Source organism: Pocillopora damicornis, chromosome 4, assembly GCF_964200805.1.
Source record: "Pocillopora damicornis chromosome 4, jaPocDami1.2, whole genome shotgun sequence".
Lineage (NCBI taxonomy): Eukaryota > Metazoa > Cnidaria > Anthozoa > Scleractinia > Pocilloporidae > Pocillopora > Pocillopora damicornis.
In genome coordinates, this window is record NC_142673.1 from 5015440 (window position 1) to 5033836 (window position 18397).

General features: G+C 40.2%; 2 protein-coding genes across 3 annotated transcripts in view; both read left to right on the plus strand.

Annotated features, from left to right (window-relative positions):
* Positions 1 to 12880, plus strand: part of LOC113679216 (uncharacterized) — a 34028-nt gene extending 21148 nt beyond the window's left edge. For both annotated transcript variants that reach the window (XM_089204565.1, XM_089204566.1), the window contains exons 4-16: positions 231 to 1732; positions 1996 to 2632; positions 2985 to 3524; positions 3927 to 4116; positions 4540 to 7864; positions 8209 to 8712; positions 8840 to 9057; positions 9316 to 9470; positions 9981 to 10434; positions 10907 to 11089; positions 11337 to 11515; positions 11799 to 12036; positions 12367 to 12880. In XM_089204565.1, the coding sequence (XP_089060691.1) occupies positions 231 to 1732; positions 1996 to 2632; positions 2985 to 3524; positions 3927 to 4116; positions 4540 to 7864; positions 8209 to 8712; positions 8840 to 9057; positions 9316 to 9470; positions 9981 to 10434; positions 10907 to 11089; positions 11337 to 11515; positions 11799 to 12036; positions 12367 to 12511 (8270 nt within the window). In that variant the 3' untranslated portion in view covers positions 12512 to 12880. The remainder of the gene's footprint in view (positions 1 to 230; positions 1733 to 1995; positions 2633 to 2984; positions 3525 to 3926; positions 4117 to 4539; positions 7865 to 8208; positions 8713 to 8839; positions 9058 to 9315; positions 9471 to 9980; positions 10435 to 10906; positions 11090 to 11336; positions 11516 to 11798; positions 12037 to 12366) is intronic.
* A 475-nt stretch (positions 12881 to 13355) lies between these two features.
* LOC113669566 (uncharacterized) lies at positions 13356 to 18397 on the plus strand. Its single transcript, XM_027185621.2, has 5 exons — positions 13356 to 13741; positions 14462 to 14502; positions 16182 to 16230; positions 16959 to 17039; positions 17314 to 18397. Exons 1-5 carry the CDS (start codon positions 13649 to 13651, stop codon positions 17413 to 17415), a joined length of 366 nt encoding a protein of 121 aa, XP_027041422.2. The 5' UTR covers positions 13356 to 13648; the 3' UTR covers positions 17416 to 18397.

Consider the following 18397-nt stretch of genomic DNA (forward strand, 5'->3'; position numbering starts at 1 on the left):
CCCTATGTAGTTTTTACCTCGATTCCTTCAATAATTTTGAGATTTTTTTGTTGAGGTAGAAGCATTTAAACTCGCAGCATTCTTAGTCAGTTTTTCTTCTGTTCAGGGAAGATCTAGAAGCTTTGTTCTAATCTATTTTTCCTAACAAATTCATACAATTAACTCGAAAAGTTAGAAATGAGATTGCATTTCATACATGAACCCTTAGGGTAGTTTTTTATTTCTCCCAGGCGCCTGCAACGTACACAACATGACGTCTGCAAATCTCCAAACAAGAGCGCATTCTTACGTTGTCCTTAAAGAAGGTCAGCGGCACTTCTTTACAGTAGAAGCTCTAAATGGTGCTGGATTAAAAGAAACAGCTTACTCTGATGGCGTTATGCTGGACAGTACTCCGCCAAGCGTTGGGGAAGTTTTACTGGCTAGTACCTCCTCATCTGTCCAGTGGTGCAACGTTTCTAATAATTCTTCATGCAACATCAAGCAACAAAGTGATCGTTTGTTATCGTTTTCCTGGGAAGCACCTTTCGATACAGAAAGTGGAATTTCTTCTGTAGAGTGGTGCGCTGGCTCAAGACCGGAATTATGTGATATTGTCCCATGGACAGATGTAGAAAGAAGTAGAACGTGGATCAAGCACTCTCTTTCGCACCCGCTTGCATCAGGGGCTATAGTATTGATTAGAGTTAAGGTGACAAACGGTGCTGGCATGATATCGACTGCCATCTCTAAACCGCTGCTTATTGATAATACTGAGCCAACAAAGGGTGCCGTTATAGTAGGAAACACATTGGAAACTGAGTACCTGCGTAAGGAAGAGCCTGTTACGGCAGATTGGAGCGGTTTCTCTGATCAAGAGAGTGGATTGAGTCGCTTTGAGTGGGCTGTTTGTCACGCTGGTTCTACAAAAGACTGCATCACTCCGTTTGTCGATGTTGGACTTAAAAGGAGCATAAGGAATTCCGCTCTTGACATCAAACCTGGAGTTTGCTATGTTGTCGTGGTGCGGGCCCACAACAAGGTGGGGTTGTTTAGTGAGGCTGTGTCTAATCAGTTCATGCTTGACCTCACGGCACCGATTTCCGGCATTGTATACGATGGCTCGGACGAGAGAAATGACGCAGCACTGCAGATATCTGAAAGTGAAATTTCCGCCAATTGGTCGCCGTTTTCAGATTCTAATAGTAGAATAACCGAGTACGAAATGTGTGTGGGAACAGCACCAGAAAAATGCGATGTAAGTGACTTTGTTAGTTTTGGAATGGCTCTTAAAGGTACAATCACTGGTTTAAGTCTGAATCACTCTGGGCGATATTTTGTCACTGTTAGAGCAACGAACGAGGTTGGCTATAGCAGCTTGGCAGCCTCTAATGGTATTCAAGTTGACAGTACTCCTCCTGTTGCGGGCAAAGTCAGAGATGGGAAGACACTTGCGGACATCGATTTCCAAGCTGGCGGTGCATTTATTTATGCCAACTGGGACGAGTTTCAGGATGTAGAGTCTGAGGTAACCAGGTACGCATGGTGCGCTGGAACAATAAAGGGAACCTGTGACATCATTCCTGAAACGGATGTTGGTGAACACACTGCTTTTGGTCAGCAGATTCGTCCTTCCTTAGCTACAGGAATGGCTGTGTTTGTGACGGTTAGCGCTTACAACGGTGCAGGAGCAGTTACAAGGAGGTCTTCGGACGGTGTTATAGTAGACAGCACCCCTCCTGATATCTCTAAGGTAACTTAATATTTCTCATTAGATGTTACCGATAAATTCATATTTAGGTCCTCTATGACATCTATTTGTTTTGTATCAATCCTCGGAATTTCACTTACTTTTTGTGAATGAAAATTATTCGAGAAGTATGTTCCAAAAAGTTGTCTTTTCATTTTACTTGCTTAAAAGCCCTATTATTATATTATTAGGTCTAGAAAAACAACAAGTCAAATCCTATCAGCCACAGTTAATGTTTTTACTTGTTTCTCTTTACATTCACATAGGTATTCGACCTACAGTTACGATCGCCTTTTGGTGATAAAGACTACATAACTGCCAAAGACGCTTACTGTGTCAGCTGGGAAACAAAGGATATTGAAAGTAGTGTATTAAAGTGCGAAGTGTCCATCTGTGCAGCCATCGACGAGACCAACTGTTCGCTACAGCAGATGGATGTTGGAAATCGTACTATAATTTGCATTGCTGACTTAGAGCTTCAAGAGGGCGTGAAGTATGTAACAACAGTTCGTTCTACAAACGTTGTTGGTGGATCTAGAGAGTCGTCATCGGATGGCTTCGTGGTTGACTCAACTTCCCCAGTAGTGGGTGAAATCATGCACGTTGAGAATCTACCTTTAGGAGAAGGTTCTGAGGTGTTCACCGACTCGGAGATATCGGTAGAGTGGAGTGGATTCTTTGACAAGGAGAGTAGAGTCGAGAAATATTATCTTTGTGTGGGCACCCAGCCTGGCGAATGTAATATCATGAACTTCACTGACCTAGGTAACGCTTCTAGTTACACTCTGCGAAACCTGCAGCTTCTTCAAGGCGAGACCTACTTTGTTTCTATAAGGGCACAGAACAGAGCTGGTCTGGTCAGTGATGTTAAGTCCTCAAGTGGCGTCATCGTTGACAAGACAGGTACTTTGGGCGAGTTCTCGTTTTAAGGCATGGTTAGGATTATGATATTGAAAGAACGTGAAGCAATCTTGATATTTAACTTGTTCTTTGCTACCTTCACTGTAAGTTGATACCTTAACAGGAATAGAGCTGTAGAATATTCTGGGTCGCAGTGGAGGAATTTCACAGTCCGTCAATATCTAAAACAGGCTAAGTTATGAGCAAAGGGAAACTTTATGGACTTTTTCGGTTTTTGTCCTTTTTGTTGATGGAGTCGTTGTTAGGCGGCTTTTGCAGCTTTTTTTTTTTTCTTAAGCACGTTCTCATTGTCCTCGTCGATTTCAAAAACGATGTGGTTTGTTGTTCCTTGCAGGTCCTCTATCTGAAGGACAAATTATGGATGGAACAAATGAAGGTGCAGAAATTGACATTCAACAAAGCAGAACCCACATAGCAGCTCACTGGAAAGCATTTGAAGACCTTGAAAGTGAAATCATTCGTGTCACGTGGTGCGCCGGCTTGTCACCAGGCTCTTGCGATCTGGTCACTGAAACTGAACTTACCACATCCAGTACGTCCGTGAGCAAGGTTCTCGTTGAACCCGTGACGAACGGTGGGCGGTACTTTGTCACAGTGAAGGCAACGAACGGTGCAGGTGTCCAAACCTCACTGACATCGGATGGAGTGACAGTGGATGAAACGCCACCAACATCCGGAAATGTTATTGATGGAAGTGACGCAGATGTCATATATGTGAATGGGGAACAAGACATCCGTGCACATTGGTTCAACTTTGAAGACTTAGAATCTGGCATCGAATCCTATGAGATCGCTTTATGTGACGTCAGGAACTTTTCCTCCTGCCCACAACCTTTCATTGGAGTGGGACGAGCTACAAACGTTTCAGTAACAGGTGAGATATATTTAATGTGTACAAATTACGATATATACGTTTGTATGAGTGGGTTCCAAACAAACGCTCAGTGATGTTACAACTGCCAAGAAGAAGTCTTGCTTTGTACCACAAATCTTCCCCGCCTTTAATGAAATGCCACTCCAATAAAGTTAAGTCTAAGGTTATTTGCAGATAGCGACATATACCGCTCGCTGTTGGTTCACCATACCCACATTGTTCTGTTTAATTTCAGGGCACTTCATGTAAAAGTAAGATTGAATATGTTTTAGAATCTAGATGATAGACTGAGTGAGCAGGTTTTTTTTGACCGGAATGTTTGGCTTTGATATATTCTTATCAAATTGTACACCTTAAAACGTCCCACAAGTATAGGAGTAATCTTCACGTTTTTTCCTGTAGGATTGGACCTCGAGAGTGGCGCTCAGTACTTTCTCATCGTTAGAGCCATAAACTTCGCTGGTCTCCATGTTCAAGCTTCCTCCGATGGATTTACGGTTGATTTTACCCCTCCCTTGGCAAGTACAGCAAGATTAGGAACTGGAATTGAGCCCGCCAAATACCAATCAGATTTGACGAAGTTGGTTGTAAGGTGCTGTACACAATTCGCATTTAGCTATTAGGATGAGATGTATGCTCGGTTACGATTAGACAATGACCTGGTGGCTGATATAGTTTTTAAGAAACTAGAGACTTGATTTAAAAAGGACTTAAGTTAATCCTTGTAAAATCAGCACATGTACATGTATATCTGTAAGAGTAGAAGTGTGTCAGTACGTTACAGATTCTTAGATACGATAATCAATATATATATTTAGTAATTAAAAATAGAGATTTTTCATCAATCGTGACGTGTTTTCTTTTGAAAGTTGTAGCCACATAATTTACCGTTGTATGGTAATCGCGATAATTAATGAGCTCGTCTAGAATTTACACGATTTCAACCCGAAAGTTGCTTAGCTCATACGAGTTATGATTTCATCATCGTACTAAACTACCTTATGCTTTCTCGCAGATGGGATCCATTTATTGACCCTGAAAGCAGAATTTCGGAGTATCAAGTATGCATCACGTCCGTGCCTGGGAACTGTACAATCACTAACTATATTGACGTTGGAATGAATACAAGCTTCACTTTCCATAGCTTACAACTTCTCCATGGTGAAGCCTATTATGCCCTTATCAAAGGAACAAACGAGATTGGATTATCTTCGGAGAGAACAACGAATCGATTATTGATCGATGCAACACCCCCTGTCTTAAAAGACATCGACAACGGTCCGATCAACACAACTCATGAAACTCCTGACGGAAACAATACCGTTAGCCCGGTGCTTCAATTGCCACCCAACAACACGACTCAAGGAAGCAATCATATACGATTCAGGTGCTTGGAAGAACTATTACAAGCTGACTGGGATGAATTCAAAGATCCAGAGAGCCAACTAGCGCGGTATGAATGGTGTGTCGGGACATCTCGAGGGCTCTGTGATATGGTAAATTTGAGGTCGGTGGATGTAAAGACAAAAGGAGCTGCTCTTGTGAAGAGACTCCCTTCAGGCACGTTGCTGTTTGCTACAGTATACGCCATCAATGGAGCAGGATTGAGGACTCGTTTGGTGTCTGAACATTGTAAGGTCATATCCATTGCACCTAAGGTTGTGGAAGTTATTGACATTCCTACATTGAACACGAGCAATCTCTCTGATATTGACTGGAAATCTATGGCGGAAAGCCTCTCACTCAGATGGGAGATGATTGGAAGATATGTTAAGGATATTTCCCGTTTGCGTATTCAGGTAGCCATCACACAGCCTTCCTCGAACCTGTCTTTACCGCAGATTAACTCGGATAGGTCCTGGCGTAGCGAACCCCTAATACAAAATTTCATGGACGTTTTGACATGGCAACGAAACGTGACTATCCAGGGTGTGGCTCTACAAGCATGGGAACGTTATCGAGGGGTTGTGAGGGTCTGGAACGAGGGAGGTATTTATAGTGAGTCCGCGAGTGATGGACTGAGAATCGAGCCCACTGCTCCTCCAAAGCGTGGATTATTTATTTCAGATAAAGCCGCTGAACAAGAGCCCCTACGTTGGCTTCCAAATCTTAGATTGCCCAAGGTTAACGACAGTGCATTAGACTCGGAGATAAAATATATTTCTTCCCCTGGGGAGGTAGAATTGATTGTGAGAAGCGGCTTAAATGACTCTAGCAATAGAACAGCTTTCATTTTGGATCACAATCTTTTCAGCCCGACCAAGGAATTTAAAATTATTGTCCAAAAAGTTACGTCTGAGGCCAATGAAACTAACACTACTGAGGATTTCAGCGTAATGAAAGTTTTCCCGGGTTTTACCAATCCCGAGGGTCCGTGTTGTACCAGGCGCCCAGTTGATCCACAATCTGTCTTCAGTGATACGCATTTCAAAACCACCATACCGTCCCAGCATTTTGGTGTTTCTATCGCTAGACTACCAAACGATCATTTTGCTGTGGGTTCTGCAGATAAGGCGTTTGTTTTGCCCCTTCGAAACAGGGCCGCCAGCCACATAACATTGCTAGATGACATTGTTGGTTCTCCGACATCGCCTATCATTGTAGTATCACACGGTAATAGGTCCGCATTCTTCGCCAATGGCAAAGCTTATATTTATCAAAGTGAAGTCATTGACACCGGCGACCTCGAATTAACTAAGACCGCAGTTCTGGGAAATTGCAAGACTGTATCAACTTATATTTGTGCTACAAACAACAAGTGGGCCGATAATGTTAAACATGCGATAGCCATTAATCAAAATACGATCGCTATGACGGGAATCAACTCATCTACGAACGCCAGTGTTGTGGGCATATTCCAGGAGCGGAATGGAACGTGGTGGTTTGCTCAAGCATTGAGAAGAGGAAAGAGTGACTCTGACTTTGGATTGTCTTTGACTTTGAATGCGCGCATCTTAGCAGTAGCTACAGGAGAAAGCAGGAATTCTTGTATCTCAGTATACTCTGTCGAATCTTTTACATTACACTTGACCATCTGCATGTCTGAGCTCGAAGATAATACAGGTTCTCTGTCACTTTATCTTACGGAGACTGACGCGCTAATAATTGTCTCTAAGGACTCCAAGTCATTAAAAGTTCTTCAGCTCAGCATTTCATCAAAGTCTTACAAAAATGTATGTCACCTTGATTTCACACCAAACGAACGTCTGAGTGGATATCTTGATGTCAGTGCTCGGGATGGAAGTTTTATTATCGCGTTAGGTATGCAGACATTAGATGGCCGGGATGGTGTGCAACTGGTAGGTTTCCATGGAATCTACACAGATCTTGATCTTAAAAAATGCGTAAACCTAGGACGTGTGGTCGCACGAGAAAGTGGATTTAGAGTAGATGATGGAATTCCACGTACTTCCGTGTCATTCGACAATGATACCGTTTTGTTTGGAGCCCCAAATGTTGTCACGTGGCCAGGACAGGGCGAGGATTCAGGTACTGGAAGGGTCTATGTGGCAACATATTGCCCTACCAATCATGTAAGAGTTCGAGTTTCTCAGATCAAGGAAATTGGTTCTGTACGTTGCGTGCCCTGCGAGGCTGGACAGAAGTCATTTGGCGGGTTTTTGGAAATGTGCTCAGATTGCGAAGGAATGTCTTGCTCAAAACCTCAAAGCGATGATCCGTTTAGTTTTAAATCAAGTATATGTGATTCGTTTTCCTGTCCTTCTGGATCGATGGTGAATAACTCGACAAATGGCATGAACTTTTCGTTCCCGAATGACTCATTTCTCGTCCCTGGTCCAGAAAACCTTTACACTATACAATTACTTGAAACAACACGAGCCTATCTTTCAAAAAGTTCTCTCTCGGAGTCGTTCGTGATCGATCCGACATCCCCTGAGACTGGAATCGTCTACGATGGACTTGGCAGCGACCCAAATACAAACTGCTCGGACAATTCGACTTTCGGTGAAGACAGTCAGTGCTCTACTCGCAACTTTGAAGAAACTGATGTGGACTATACCAATAATACGCGAGAGGTACACGCCAGATGGCTTGACTTCCTCGACGAAGAAAGCGACATTGTAGAGTATTTCTGGTGTGTAGGATCTAAGCCTATGTCTGACGACATTCAGCAGTGTGAAAGTACGGGATTGAGGCCAAACGGAAGTCATTACGGTCTTAACTTTGGGCAAGGTGACTCTTATTACGTGACAGTTGTAGCCTGCAATGGAGCTCGCAGATGTTCTGCCACTCACAGTGATGGCGTCACAATAGATACCACACCACCTGTGATGGAATATGTCAGGGATGGAATTATGGGGCCTGATATGGATTTTCAGGTATGAAAGCCTGACGCTAGAGTAAAGAATATTCTTCTGAGTTATTTCATAACCTGTTACATATTTTCTAAGATGAAATATTGTATTTGTCTCTCGCTATATCACCAAACTGCTCAAATTCACCGAATTATTCGGACATTAGTTCCTTTAGAAGTTTGAAAGGCCAGAAAGCCATTTTGATTTTCATTTGCTAAAAGATTTCTTATAGCATAAACAAACGTATCACTATCATTGTATTCGTTGTTATTCTGCCATCATCATCATTTGTGTCATTATTTTTATCCTTATTATTAGTGTAGTTATCATCGTAAAATGTCCCACATTTCAACTTATTTCCATCATAGGTCTTTGTTGATATCATCTTTGCCTATTTCTCGGCGAGAGATCCTGACAGTGGTGTGACGTCATATGAAGTTGCGTGGGGAACTGCACCTGGTTCAACAGATATCAAGGAATTCGAGGAAGTTACCAACACAACGATATGGCTAGCTAAGTTCAAAGACAACGCACTTGGCGTAGGAAACAAATACTACGCCACTGTGCGAGCCACAAACGGAGCTGGTCTATTGTCAGAAAAGCTGTCTTCAAACGGGATTGTAGTCGGCAAGTCGGAATACATTTTTGACAACGCGTCCACCGCCGAGTTTTTCTTTGATACGGTGAATGTTAAAGAAGATGGATCGCGCAAGGACGGTGGAGTGGGAAAGACATACGGGACATTGACTGTACCTGAAGGTGCTGTCGAGGAGCAGGTGAAGTTAAGATCGTACAGTTTGGATGAGAAAACAATGGATACGAACCAGACTGAGGAGGGTCCCGTTAGCAATCCTAAGTACACTAGGCCCAAGGTATGATTTTGACTTGTTTAAATTATGACAATGTTCGTTTCCTTGTTCCGTCTCTCTTTCTGTACAAAAAGATGCTCGCTGCATCCGCAACAAACTCACTCATAGCATTCCTTTTTTAATTGGACAGCAATTCATGCTTGGAAATTACAGTTTTGTCATCAAGGCGTTAGACCCGAAGAATAACACGGTGAAAGAAGGCTTCAAATTTGCTGAGCCAATCACAATTGCCATGTTCTACGACGTTGATAACCTGGTGAAAGCCAACAGAAAGCACGTCAATAATGAACTCACCAAGGAAGACATAGATCCTGTGTTGTATCTTTGGGATCCCAAGAATGAAACCTGGTAAGTTTTTGTCCGCAGGTTATTAAAAGTTATGTATACCTTACAAGCGATGCTTAAAGGATGTGCTAAGCATCGCTGTTTTATTCAGAGAGAGCATGTAACTTACAGTGATGGATTTCAATTTCAAATCTTAAGATGCCAGAGATGATTTTTTAGGCCCTATTTTTTAAAACTGGAAAGGTCATCATCACTTTAGCCTCATCATCAAGTTAAATTTTAGCTCCTTGTTTGCTTATTTGCTTTGTATCTCTCGCTTAGGTTTGATGCAGCGCTCACGTGCCCTGAGCCCTGGAGTCACGTGAACAAGTCGATCAAACTGTTGACAGTGAAAGTCTGTCACCTGACTCAGTTCTCGTTCCTTTGGTCATTCTACGCAAAAAATGGTCTGGTTTTACTCGATAAAAACAACTCAAGTAAGTGTAGTTGTGCCATTTTGGCCCTTCCTCCCCCATAAGACTAGAAAAAGTCCATAATCTGTATAGCAATAATTTAGACCTGGTTTACCAATGGAAGCTTTATCCGTAGAATTAGTCATGAGGGTAGAATTAGCTAGAGGTTGTGATCTAGATCTTGATAAATCAAAAAATTATCTTTCTTACACATCGAAAAAGAAAAGTTGTAGCAACTATATAGCACAAATCCGAGTTACATATTGAAATTTGTAGACTGTTCATTTTCTATTACCTGCGTCATCTACACAATATTATTTTGGCCCAGCGAATTTATTACTAGGCTTGCACTTCTTTGACGTGGGTGATGCTTGCTTCGGGGCACATTAATTTCTCAACATTTTTAACTCGACTTCTGACCAAAATAACAATATATCACGGTCCTTCGTTTTTACAAAAGTATGCGGTCATCTTCAAAGCTGAATGGCATATTTATATATGCGTCTTATGTTTTCATTTCCTGTGTCTCTGTAGTGTACAACGACAATGGAGCCGTAGTAGTTACCCGCTCCAGACAAGTCACCAAACTGGAATTTCCAGTACGTAGAGCGAAAGGTTCCCTGGGTGACGTAACTGTGCAATGGTCTCTGTACCAAAATGATTCGTCTGACAGTATGGAGATCGTGTGGCCGAAATCTGGACAGGTGTCGTTAGCTGATGGTAAGTGGAACGACTCGTTTATCATCAACGTCGCCAGTGACAAGAAAGAAGTACACGAGAGTGTGGTTTGGATCCAGTTAGGTAAAACCACCGGCGGCGCTGTCCTCGCATCACGTGATCAAACTACAGCCAAGATCTTGATCACTGGAAATGAAGGAAAGAGTGGGGCCTGGAGATGGATTGTGACTGGCGTCTGCTGTGGCGTGTTCCTTATTGTTGTCGGTGTTCTTGTGTATTGGCTACGTAAAAAGAAACAAGAGTCACAAAGGTATTGATCTTAGGACATTTTTAAGCAAATAATTATCAAAAATTAATATTCTACTTTAACTTCCGCTGCAAAGAACCCGCTGATGAAATGTCAAATATGCCTTATATGAAAGACACCCTGTGAGAAGTCCAGTGCTCTGGTGGTTCTTTTGCCGGTGATTAATAGCAAAGGTCTAAACCTTAACTGGGTCCCTAGGGCGCGCTTTAGGGCAATACAGTTATCTTTTGCATCGCCTCGCTCCACACTGAAGTATTCATGGTAAGTTGATGTAAGTAAGCTGTTAGGGAAACATTTACCGGATAGAGATTTATCCAGTGTATAGTTTATGGAGTGTCCACGATTCCCTTCAGAAAACCCGGTCAGAAGGGCAGAGAAAATGTCCCAGCCTCGATATAGAATTGGACAAAGGCTCCAGATGCAACGGTCCCAAGCCTTAAAGAAATAGTAACATGATGTTATTGTACTTTTTTAGGATTGTGGATAGGAGAACCGAGATTGAGCTTCCCTTCTGCAGTTCGATGCGCAGAAAACGAGGCTTGACTGAAAGAATGTATGGTAGCAACTTTGATACACTACAGCCCGATGAGAAAGCTGTTCCACAAATGTATGCTAGTGATATAGGGACACTGAGTCTTGTTCCAAAAAATACACAAATGTAAGTCCAAAATGCCTGGTTCTACCGTATCATGCGTGATAGGTCGGACAGTTGTTTGGTTAAGAGCTGATACATAATGCAATAGCGTTCCGACAGAATCCTATGTCATCGCGATGCTAATGAATGACTTGAACAAAAGAAAGCATATGATGAAGAGCATACTGAAGCTGGTGTAAAAAAAAATTAGACCTTACGACGAAACTTTCACGTAGTAAAATATTATTTATTTACTTATTTTTCAATACAGGGCCCTTTCTTCATTGCCGGACACTCCTGAAATACATCGCGTGTGGAACCTCGAGCAGGCTGGTGATGAGGAAACGGGAAGCCTTAGTAGTGGTGCAGACTCATTTTTGGATGAAGGGAGCGACAACGCAATGCGACCAATCACTGCAAAAAAGAAAAGCTTTAAACACAGATTGACAAGTACAGTAGTTACCTGTTTGTTTCCGCTCTCCTTTTCGTCTCCTCGCTCTAGGCAATATTTCCTAAATTACAACAGTTGGGGTAAAGCGAGCCAATATGAGTAAATCAGTTGATTTTACTCTTTTGGAAGTATTTGGGAATGAATCTAGCTTTTCTCTTATATGTCGAAATGTTAAAGGATGAGGATAATTAAGGAGGGACGAGAGCTAATGAGATTTTCTCAACTGTTCTGAAAAATACCCAATTACTTATGAGTGATGCATCGCCTAATGTTGTATTTCAGACCGGCTCAGGATCACCACGAAAGACAAACACCATCTTAGCCCTGCAGCAGCCCTCACTCCGGCAAGCAGCGACGATGAAATGGAAACGTCTTTCACATCTAACAAAAGGACAGGAATGTGTCTAACTAACCCACTGTATGACTTAGGGCTGAACTCTTCTGCGGATGTCTCCGGGGCGGAATCGCCACTCCCTGAGGGCACCCCAAAGTCCGAAAAACAGAAACAAGTAGATGTGAAGTAAGAGACTGTTATCTACCGGGAGTAGTTGCGGTTTTTGTTGACTATTTATGTCGTTAGTCAAGAGAAGAACTGATCCTCACAGAGAAAGTAAACTACAAAGGGTGGAAATTGAAGCATCTCTTCAACAAAATCCCCCTTCCGCCCCCGCCCCCCCCCCCCCCCCACCCAAAAAAAACAACAATAACAAGAAACAAACATACAAAACAAAAAGACAAAACAAAAACACACGCAAAAAAAAGACTCAGGATTTACTTACATGTCGGAAAGAAAATAATTCATAAATGTCAAATATGAGTCCCTGCTGACACGATTCAAATTTTACTATAGGACGATCAGGGGAAATCGAGTGAACAGCCAGGAGGATGGGTTTGATTCGACTGAAAACACCAACAGTCAAGAAAACTCTATCGGACATGCCCACAATACTACCGAGGACTCAACAGTAACAGCCATTGAAGAAGGCAAAAATTAAGGGAGCAAAGTCTGTGCGGACAAACAGACAGTTACATTTTTAAAACCAAAACATTAAAGAATTGAAGCATATTTTGAGCTGATTTTTTTTTTGAATTATTGCCTTACTTATTTCACAACCATTCAAATGTTAGTAATTTTTTTTAAGGAGGACCCAAAGTATGACGGAGTTTAATTGATTATCAAATATAGTAGTGTTTCGCTGCTTCCTCGTAATTCTGAGGTAATGTGAGTTGCCCTGTTCTGCTTCTGTTTGAATTTCATAGATTTTTTTTAAGATTTGTAGACTTGGTAAATAGAATAACACTTGAAATAATAATACTTCTTCCTGGGCTGTTAGAGAAACTAAATAAAGCTGCTTTTGAGATAATCTCAATTTTTGTGAATTTAAAGCGCTATGGAGAACGTTAAATGATTCAACTGAAAATAAGGAGAAATGCAATCTTCCTAAGTTGCGAGGCAAACGTAACGATCGACCTATTTAAGCCGCATCAGCTGAATGTATCGCGTCCATCTATTGTTTCAGCGCCGAAAATGTCATAGTTTGAGGATGATCTTTAAACTAGTTATTATTGATTACAGGGGAAAGTTGATAACTGACATCAACTTTTTCGAAAGTTCAGTTCTCTGAGTGTTACTCTTTTGATCTCTGAACGTTGCCACTTTATCAATACTACTTCGCCTCCGTTTTACCTCGGGCGGGGGGAGGGTACGGTTACACTTAGGCTACAGCAGCCATTCATGGGAAACCGCATGATATGACTTGAGGTTTTAGAGGCGCGTCATGATTTGTAATCTTTTGATCCACCTTATTAACGGTAAGAGAACTACCTATGGTGAACTTTTGGTTTATGAGTTGTCTCTAATAAATTGGTAAGATAACAGGACAGTTGATTCCCCCACCCCCCTCCTGCTCAAAGGATTGCTTCGCTTTTCTCGATGGAATAAACGAGAGCCTGGAAAAGACTTACGCGGAGAGAACTGGGTTATAGAATGTTACCAGGACAACGCGGCCGTTTGTTTTCAACTTTTGTTCGCTTGATTGTTCGCCATTGTAAACTAACAAAACAGCAGAGCGATTTTACGATTAAGAGTTATTAAGTGAGATTTTACTCTTTTGACTTTCGATTTCGCCAAGATGTCGATGGCAACGAATTACAGATACGAAGTGGATCGTCCCGGAGCGAAAAACCTCAGGAAAGCTCTGAAAAGACAGGAAGAAAGAATCAAGGTTTGTGAGTTATCTCAACATCGATGAAACCCATCAACGAAATTGAATACACCGTATCTCGGCATGATTATGTGGAAGCTGCATATATTGTTTCCCTTCTAAATGCAAAGAAAAGATATTCCTTCTATTATCCGGTGCCAATGATTATTGTTTAATATTTCGTGACAAGTAGGTCTGAAGGGAACGACAACAGTAAGCCCTAAATTCCTATACATCGTCATTTTTGTGAAAGGTCTGCCTGTACGTACTATCTCACACTCGACGATATTACTGTACGTTTAAAATATCTTAATTCTTGGTAAAAGTTTGTTCGGTAGGTTCTTTCTTCGTTCATAAATAAGCGACAACCTGAGAGATTTTGTACCGTAGTGATAGATGTACGTGAAAACTTTTCGAGCACTATTATCATTTTTTTAAATTCCTAAACCAGCGCTGAACACATCTTATTTGAACTACTGTAATTTTCATTAGTTGCAATGAAGTTACTCCTGAAAGGAATGATTATTAAGGAAAATATGTGCGTTGAGGGCCTCCACTGATTCCCTTCACAAGCAGCACTGCATGCATGTAGTGTCAACATTTGTAGATTTTACCTTTAATAGATGGAGCTCACAAGAACTGGAAAGGACTGTACGAAGCTGTCTTTATCTTACGGAGTGACTTATATCAATACGTACAATTCATATTTTAAATAAAAAGTCAGGATTTTTTCTTTTATAGAATGATGAGTGCAACTCAGAACAGGAAGCAAAAGTGAAAAGGTAACCAATTTAGGTAACTTTAACTTTTGACCAATTAGAGGTGTTTGTTTTCTAGAAATATGAAAAAAATTAGAACATTGTATTGTCCTAGTTGATACTGTAGGAATGTTAATATAAATTGTTAGGAGCCCATTTAACTCCTGACAATGTACAGTACTTCATAGTTGTCAAAAAGATTTTGAGGAAATGCACCAAGCAGATTTATTTCTGTCAGTGTCATGGTTCCATGCTGAAAACTGAATCACATGCTAATGCATTTTTTTCATAGTAGAGCTGTGAAGTGTGGCAGTTGCCAGCTTACATGTATTTCAACAATACTGGTGAAAGTTTGTACATGTAGTCATGTACGTGCATGCCATATTTGCAGACTATTCGATTGTATAACCACAGTTTGAGGAGAGGAACTTTGAGGTGTTTGGTTTTGCAGTTTTGGTAATTTTTTACATTGACCTTTTTTTTTGTTTTGTTTTGTTTTTTGTTTTTTGTGATGAGAAAAATCTGTTTTTTGGTTCTGTATTAGTTTGTGATTTCCTTACAGGACAATCCATTTTCAAAAGTAAAACCCATGTTCATTCGAGATTTGATATGGCATATTAGGTTTTTTGTTTTTCCAGTTTGTTGCAAAACTGAAGGCAGAAACTCATGCAGTGAAATAGGACATCCACTTTTTTTTTTCCTTGGAGCAAGATCACTGTTTGCAAGAGCAGTGAGGTTCAATAATTGGCTGCTGTCTTTTGTGGCCAGTAAACATCTGAACTTACTAGTTTCCACTGACAATACAAATATAAAACTCTGTGCCTGTTATTGACTACAATGTTTTTATTAATGTAGTGAACTGTGCCATTTAATTTCATCTTTGCCTTTGCATTTTATGGGACTGTACAAATTTTACAGTCAATCCAAGTCTGCTTTTATTTAATTGTTTTGAGTACTTATTGTAGTCAAATCTTCGAACCAAATCATATCTAACTTTTCAAAAGTTCAAGGTAAAAAGATGGCTTCTTGTTGGATGTTTTTAGAGTTACATGTATTAGATATCTTTTTAAAGAATTTTTACAAACTTTCCTCATTCAAAAAGCTGTGGTTTGCATATAATTTTTGGTTTTGATCAAGGGCTGCTGTAGGATTTTGGTTGTGGTTAATACTTAGTACTGTTTTTTGGTTTCTTTTGGACCCCAATGCCCTCCTCTATGAGAACTTTATGGTGATATGCAATGAATTTAACATTTGGTTGTTTTAAGTTTCTGTGCTTTTTCACCCACATGTGTATTTGTGGCACTGTCAGGGTCATCATATGAATCTCATTTTTTCTTTTGGGATATGTGGGCATCTCACCTGCAGAATGATTCTCCCAGTCTTGTTTAAGACTAGTTAGATCTGTGAAAAGTGATATGGGAAATATATAAAAAAATTTTTTCCACAAAATGTGGTGAATGTTAATCCCATGAAGAATTTAGCCTCACTACATTTTCTATGGAGGTACAGTAAAGTACACTGTACATGTTGAATGAATGCACATTACCCATTAATCTTGATATTGGATACTACGTGTCCATTCATCTAGCTCTTTGTATGTGGAGATGGAAGAGGTCAATATAAAAATTGAAAGCAGAGGTGGGGATCCTGGCTGTTAAGGCATCTTGGATTATTTACTTTGCAATGCTGTTATCTTCTTGCAGTGAAATTAGAATCAACCAGATTGCAGACTGGATGGAAAAACAGGAAGAGGTAAAATTTTTCTTTAATATTGTAAAAGACAACCACATACAGTTGAGCAGTGCATTTACCATTCCCTTGATGAATACATTGTACTGTGTTCAACTTCTGTGATTTCTGCAGCAAGGCAAAAGTGTACTTTTTTTTGTCACAACAGATGCATGTGCTGTTAACTGGAAATGATATATTGATTTAAAGTTTATTACAAATGAGTTGAATCAAAGACACATTCTGTTGTGCCATGGGCACATTTAATGTATGGGCTGAAATATTCTACTGCTGGTGAAAAGGATTTGAGAGCTGTTCCTCTGCAAGGAAAAGTGCTTCAAATTACTTATTCATCTTTCCACAAGTTACTCTACTTGATTTTCCACTATTCCTCTTACACCTATTGTGAGTGTGGCACAATGTTATTTTATTTAATTAATTAATTTATTTATTTTTTGCCACAAGATTTCAAATGAACAGTTTTTCTCAAAAATGTATAGAGAACTCAATGATACAAACTTTAAGCCTGAAATTGGGTCATTTTCATCATATCATACCACTGGTAATGCATGATCATTGTTCGAATTGAAAGGTATCAACTAAATGGCCATGGATCTATCCCAAAAGTGTCTGTTGGTAATAAATCATTCTGCATTGCCAAATGCATTTTGTTATGATGTTTAACAATGACACAGCTAGTTACATGACACCCTGACTTCATTGAATCTGAAGCTTTTGGCTGTTTTTTGCAGAATAGTGAGAGACGAATGCTGAAAGAGTGGGCTGCTGACACTAAAGAAGAGCTTTCTCTAGCAAACAAAGAATTGACAGCTGTAAGTTACAACTATAACAACAAACCAAAATGTTCAGTAATTTATTATTCAACTGCTTTATAACTCATGCAAGCATAGCCAACCCATCAAACAAGTTTTTTTTATTTACAATACAAAATAACCACCTGTCAAAATAACTGCACAGTACTCTACTAGGTAAAGTTGGATAGCAAATGCATAGTACATTTGTACATAACTGTCAGGGTCTTTAGTTTCTATAGTCATCTCATAGTGTTTATAGATTTACATTTATTTTGTAATCTCTTTGTTTTAGGTTAGAAGAGCCCAGCTTCAGAAGCTGTTGTATACAGAGCATGCCTTGTATGAAATGGAACTTAGTGCACATGGAAAATCTTTCTTTATACAGAGAACATGAGATTAAGTGTAACTGCAATGGGTAAAATTATGAGAAGAGTACTGTGATAGGTTCTCACACTTATTGATAGTTGTGCGTTTTTCTTGTAAAATAGTTGCTCCTGTTCCTTTACTAATGGAAAAAATATGAGGTGACATATTATTTTAACATCAGATAACTTGATATATTTTGTTTAAAAATTCTTCAGACTTTTACTGCTATTTTAACCCTGTATACCATTATAAGCCAACTTTGCTTTATTTTGCAAACAAAAGTTATTGTGGCTGCAAATAGCTAGATATGTTTGATGGGGAAAGAAATGGCGACTTTTGTGTCTGGGAAGACAGGGTGGTAATAGGTGCATGATCTGAACTGAGTAGCTGGCTGAAAGGAATTTTCAGGCGCATCACTTAGAGTTTGTTGCAAAACATCACGCCCTTCTACATGTAGGAGGGGTGCAGGGGCATGCTCCTTTATAAGAAAATTGGCGTTTGGCATCTGACATTCTAAGACATATTTGGCTGGAATGTGTAACTTATTTTAGCGGGACATTGATGTTAGAATCGGTTCAAAAATACTTATTTTCTTGGTTTGATCACAATTCCTAGATTAGCCGGCGCAAAATGGTCTGACAGCCGATAGGTTTCTGTCGCCTACTGGCTTCTAATGGCAAACCTGGTCTCTGAAAGAACTTCTGGACAGGTGAATACCTGACAAAGTTAAAAAATTAATAATCAGCCCAAATTAAATATATTTTGAAACAATCAGTTCAAATGCTTCTCCGAATCATTTGTTAAATGAATATGCATGTATATCCCCACATTAATTTGCAAGTTTGCCAAGCACAGGGGAAAAGAAAGACCTACAGTTATGTCAGAAGCATAAAGTTTCTAGTCGTTTAAACAAAAAATCGGTAAAAAAGAAACTCACAATTGGACTCACGGTAGAAAAATAAGGCCATAGAGGGAAAAAGAAAAGAAATCTGACTGATGAGAGAACAAAA

Coding starts and splice junctions, on each gene's coding strand:
- LOC113669566 (XM_027185621.2), top strand. CDS start 13,649: ATGTCGATGGCAACGAATTACAGATACGAAGTGGATCGTCCCGGAGCG. Junction 14,503..16,181: donor CAGGAAGCAAAAGTGAAAAG/GTAACCAATTTA, acceptor ATCTTCTTGCAG/TGAAATTAGAATCAACCAGA. Junction 16,231..16,958: donor GGATGGAAAAACAGGAAGAG/GTAAAATTTTTC, acceptor TGTTTTTTGCAG/AATAGTGAGAGACGAATGCT.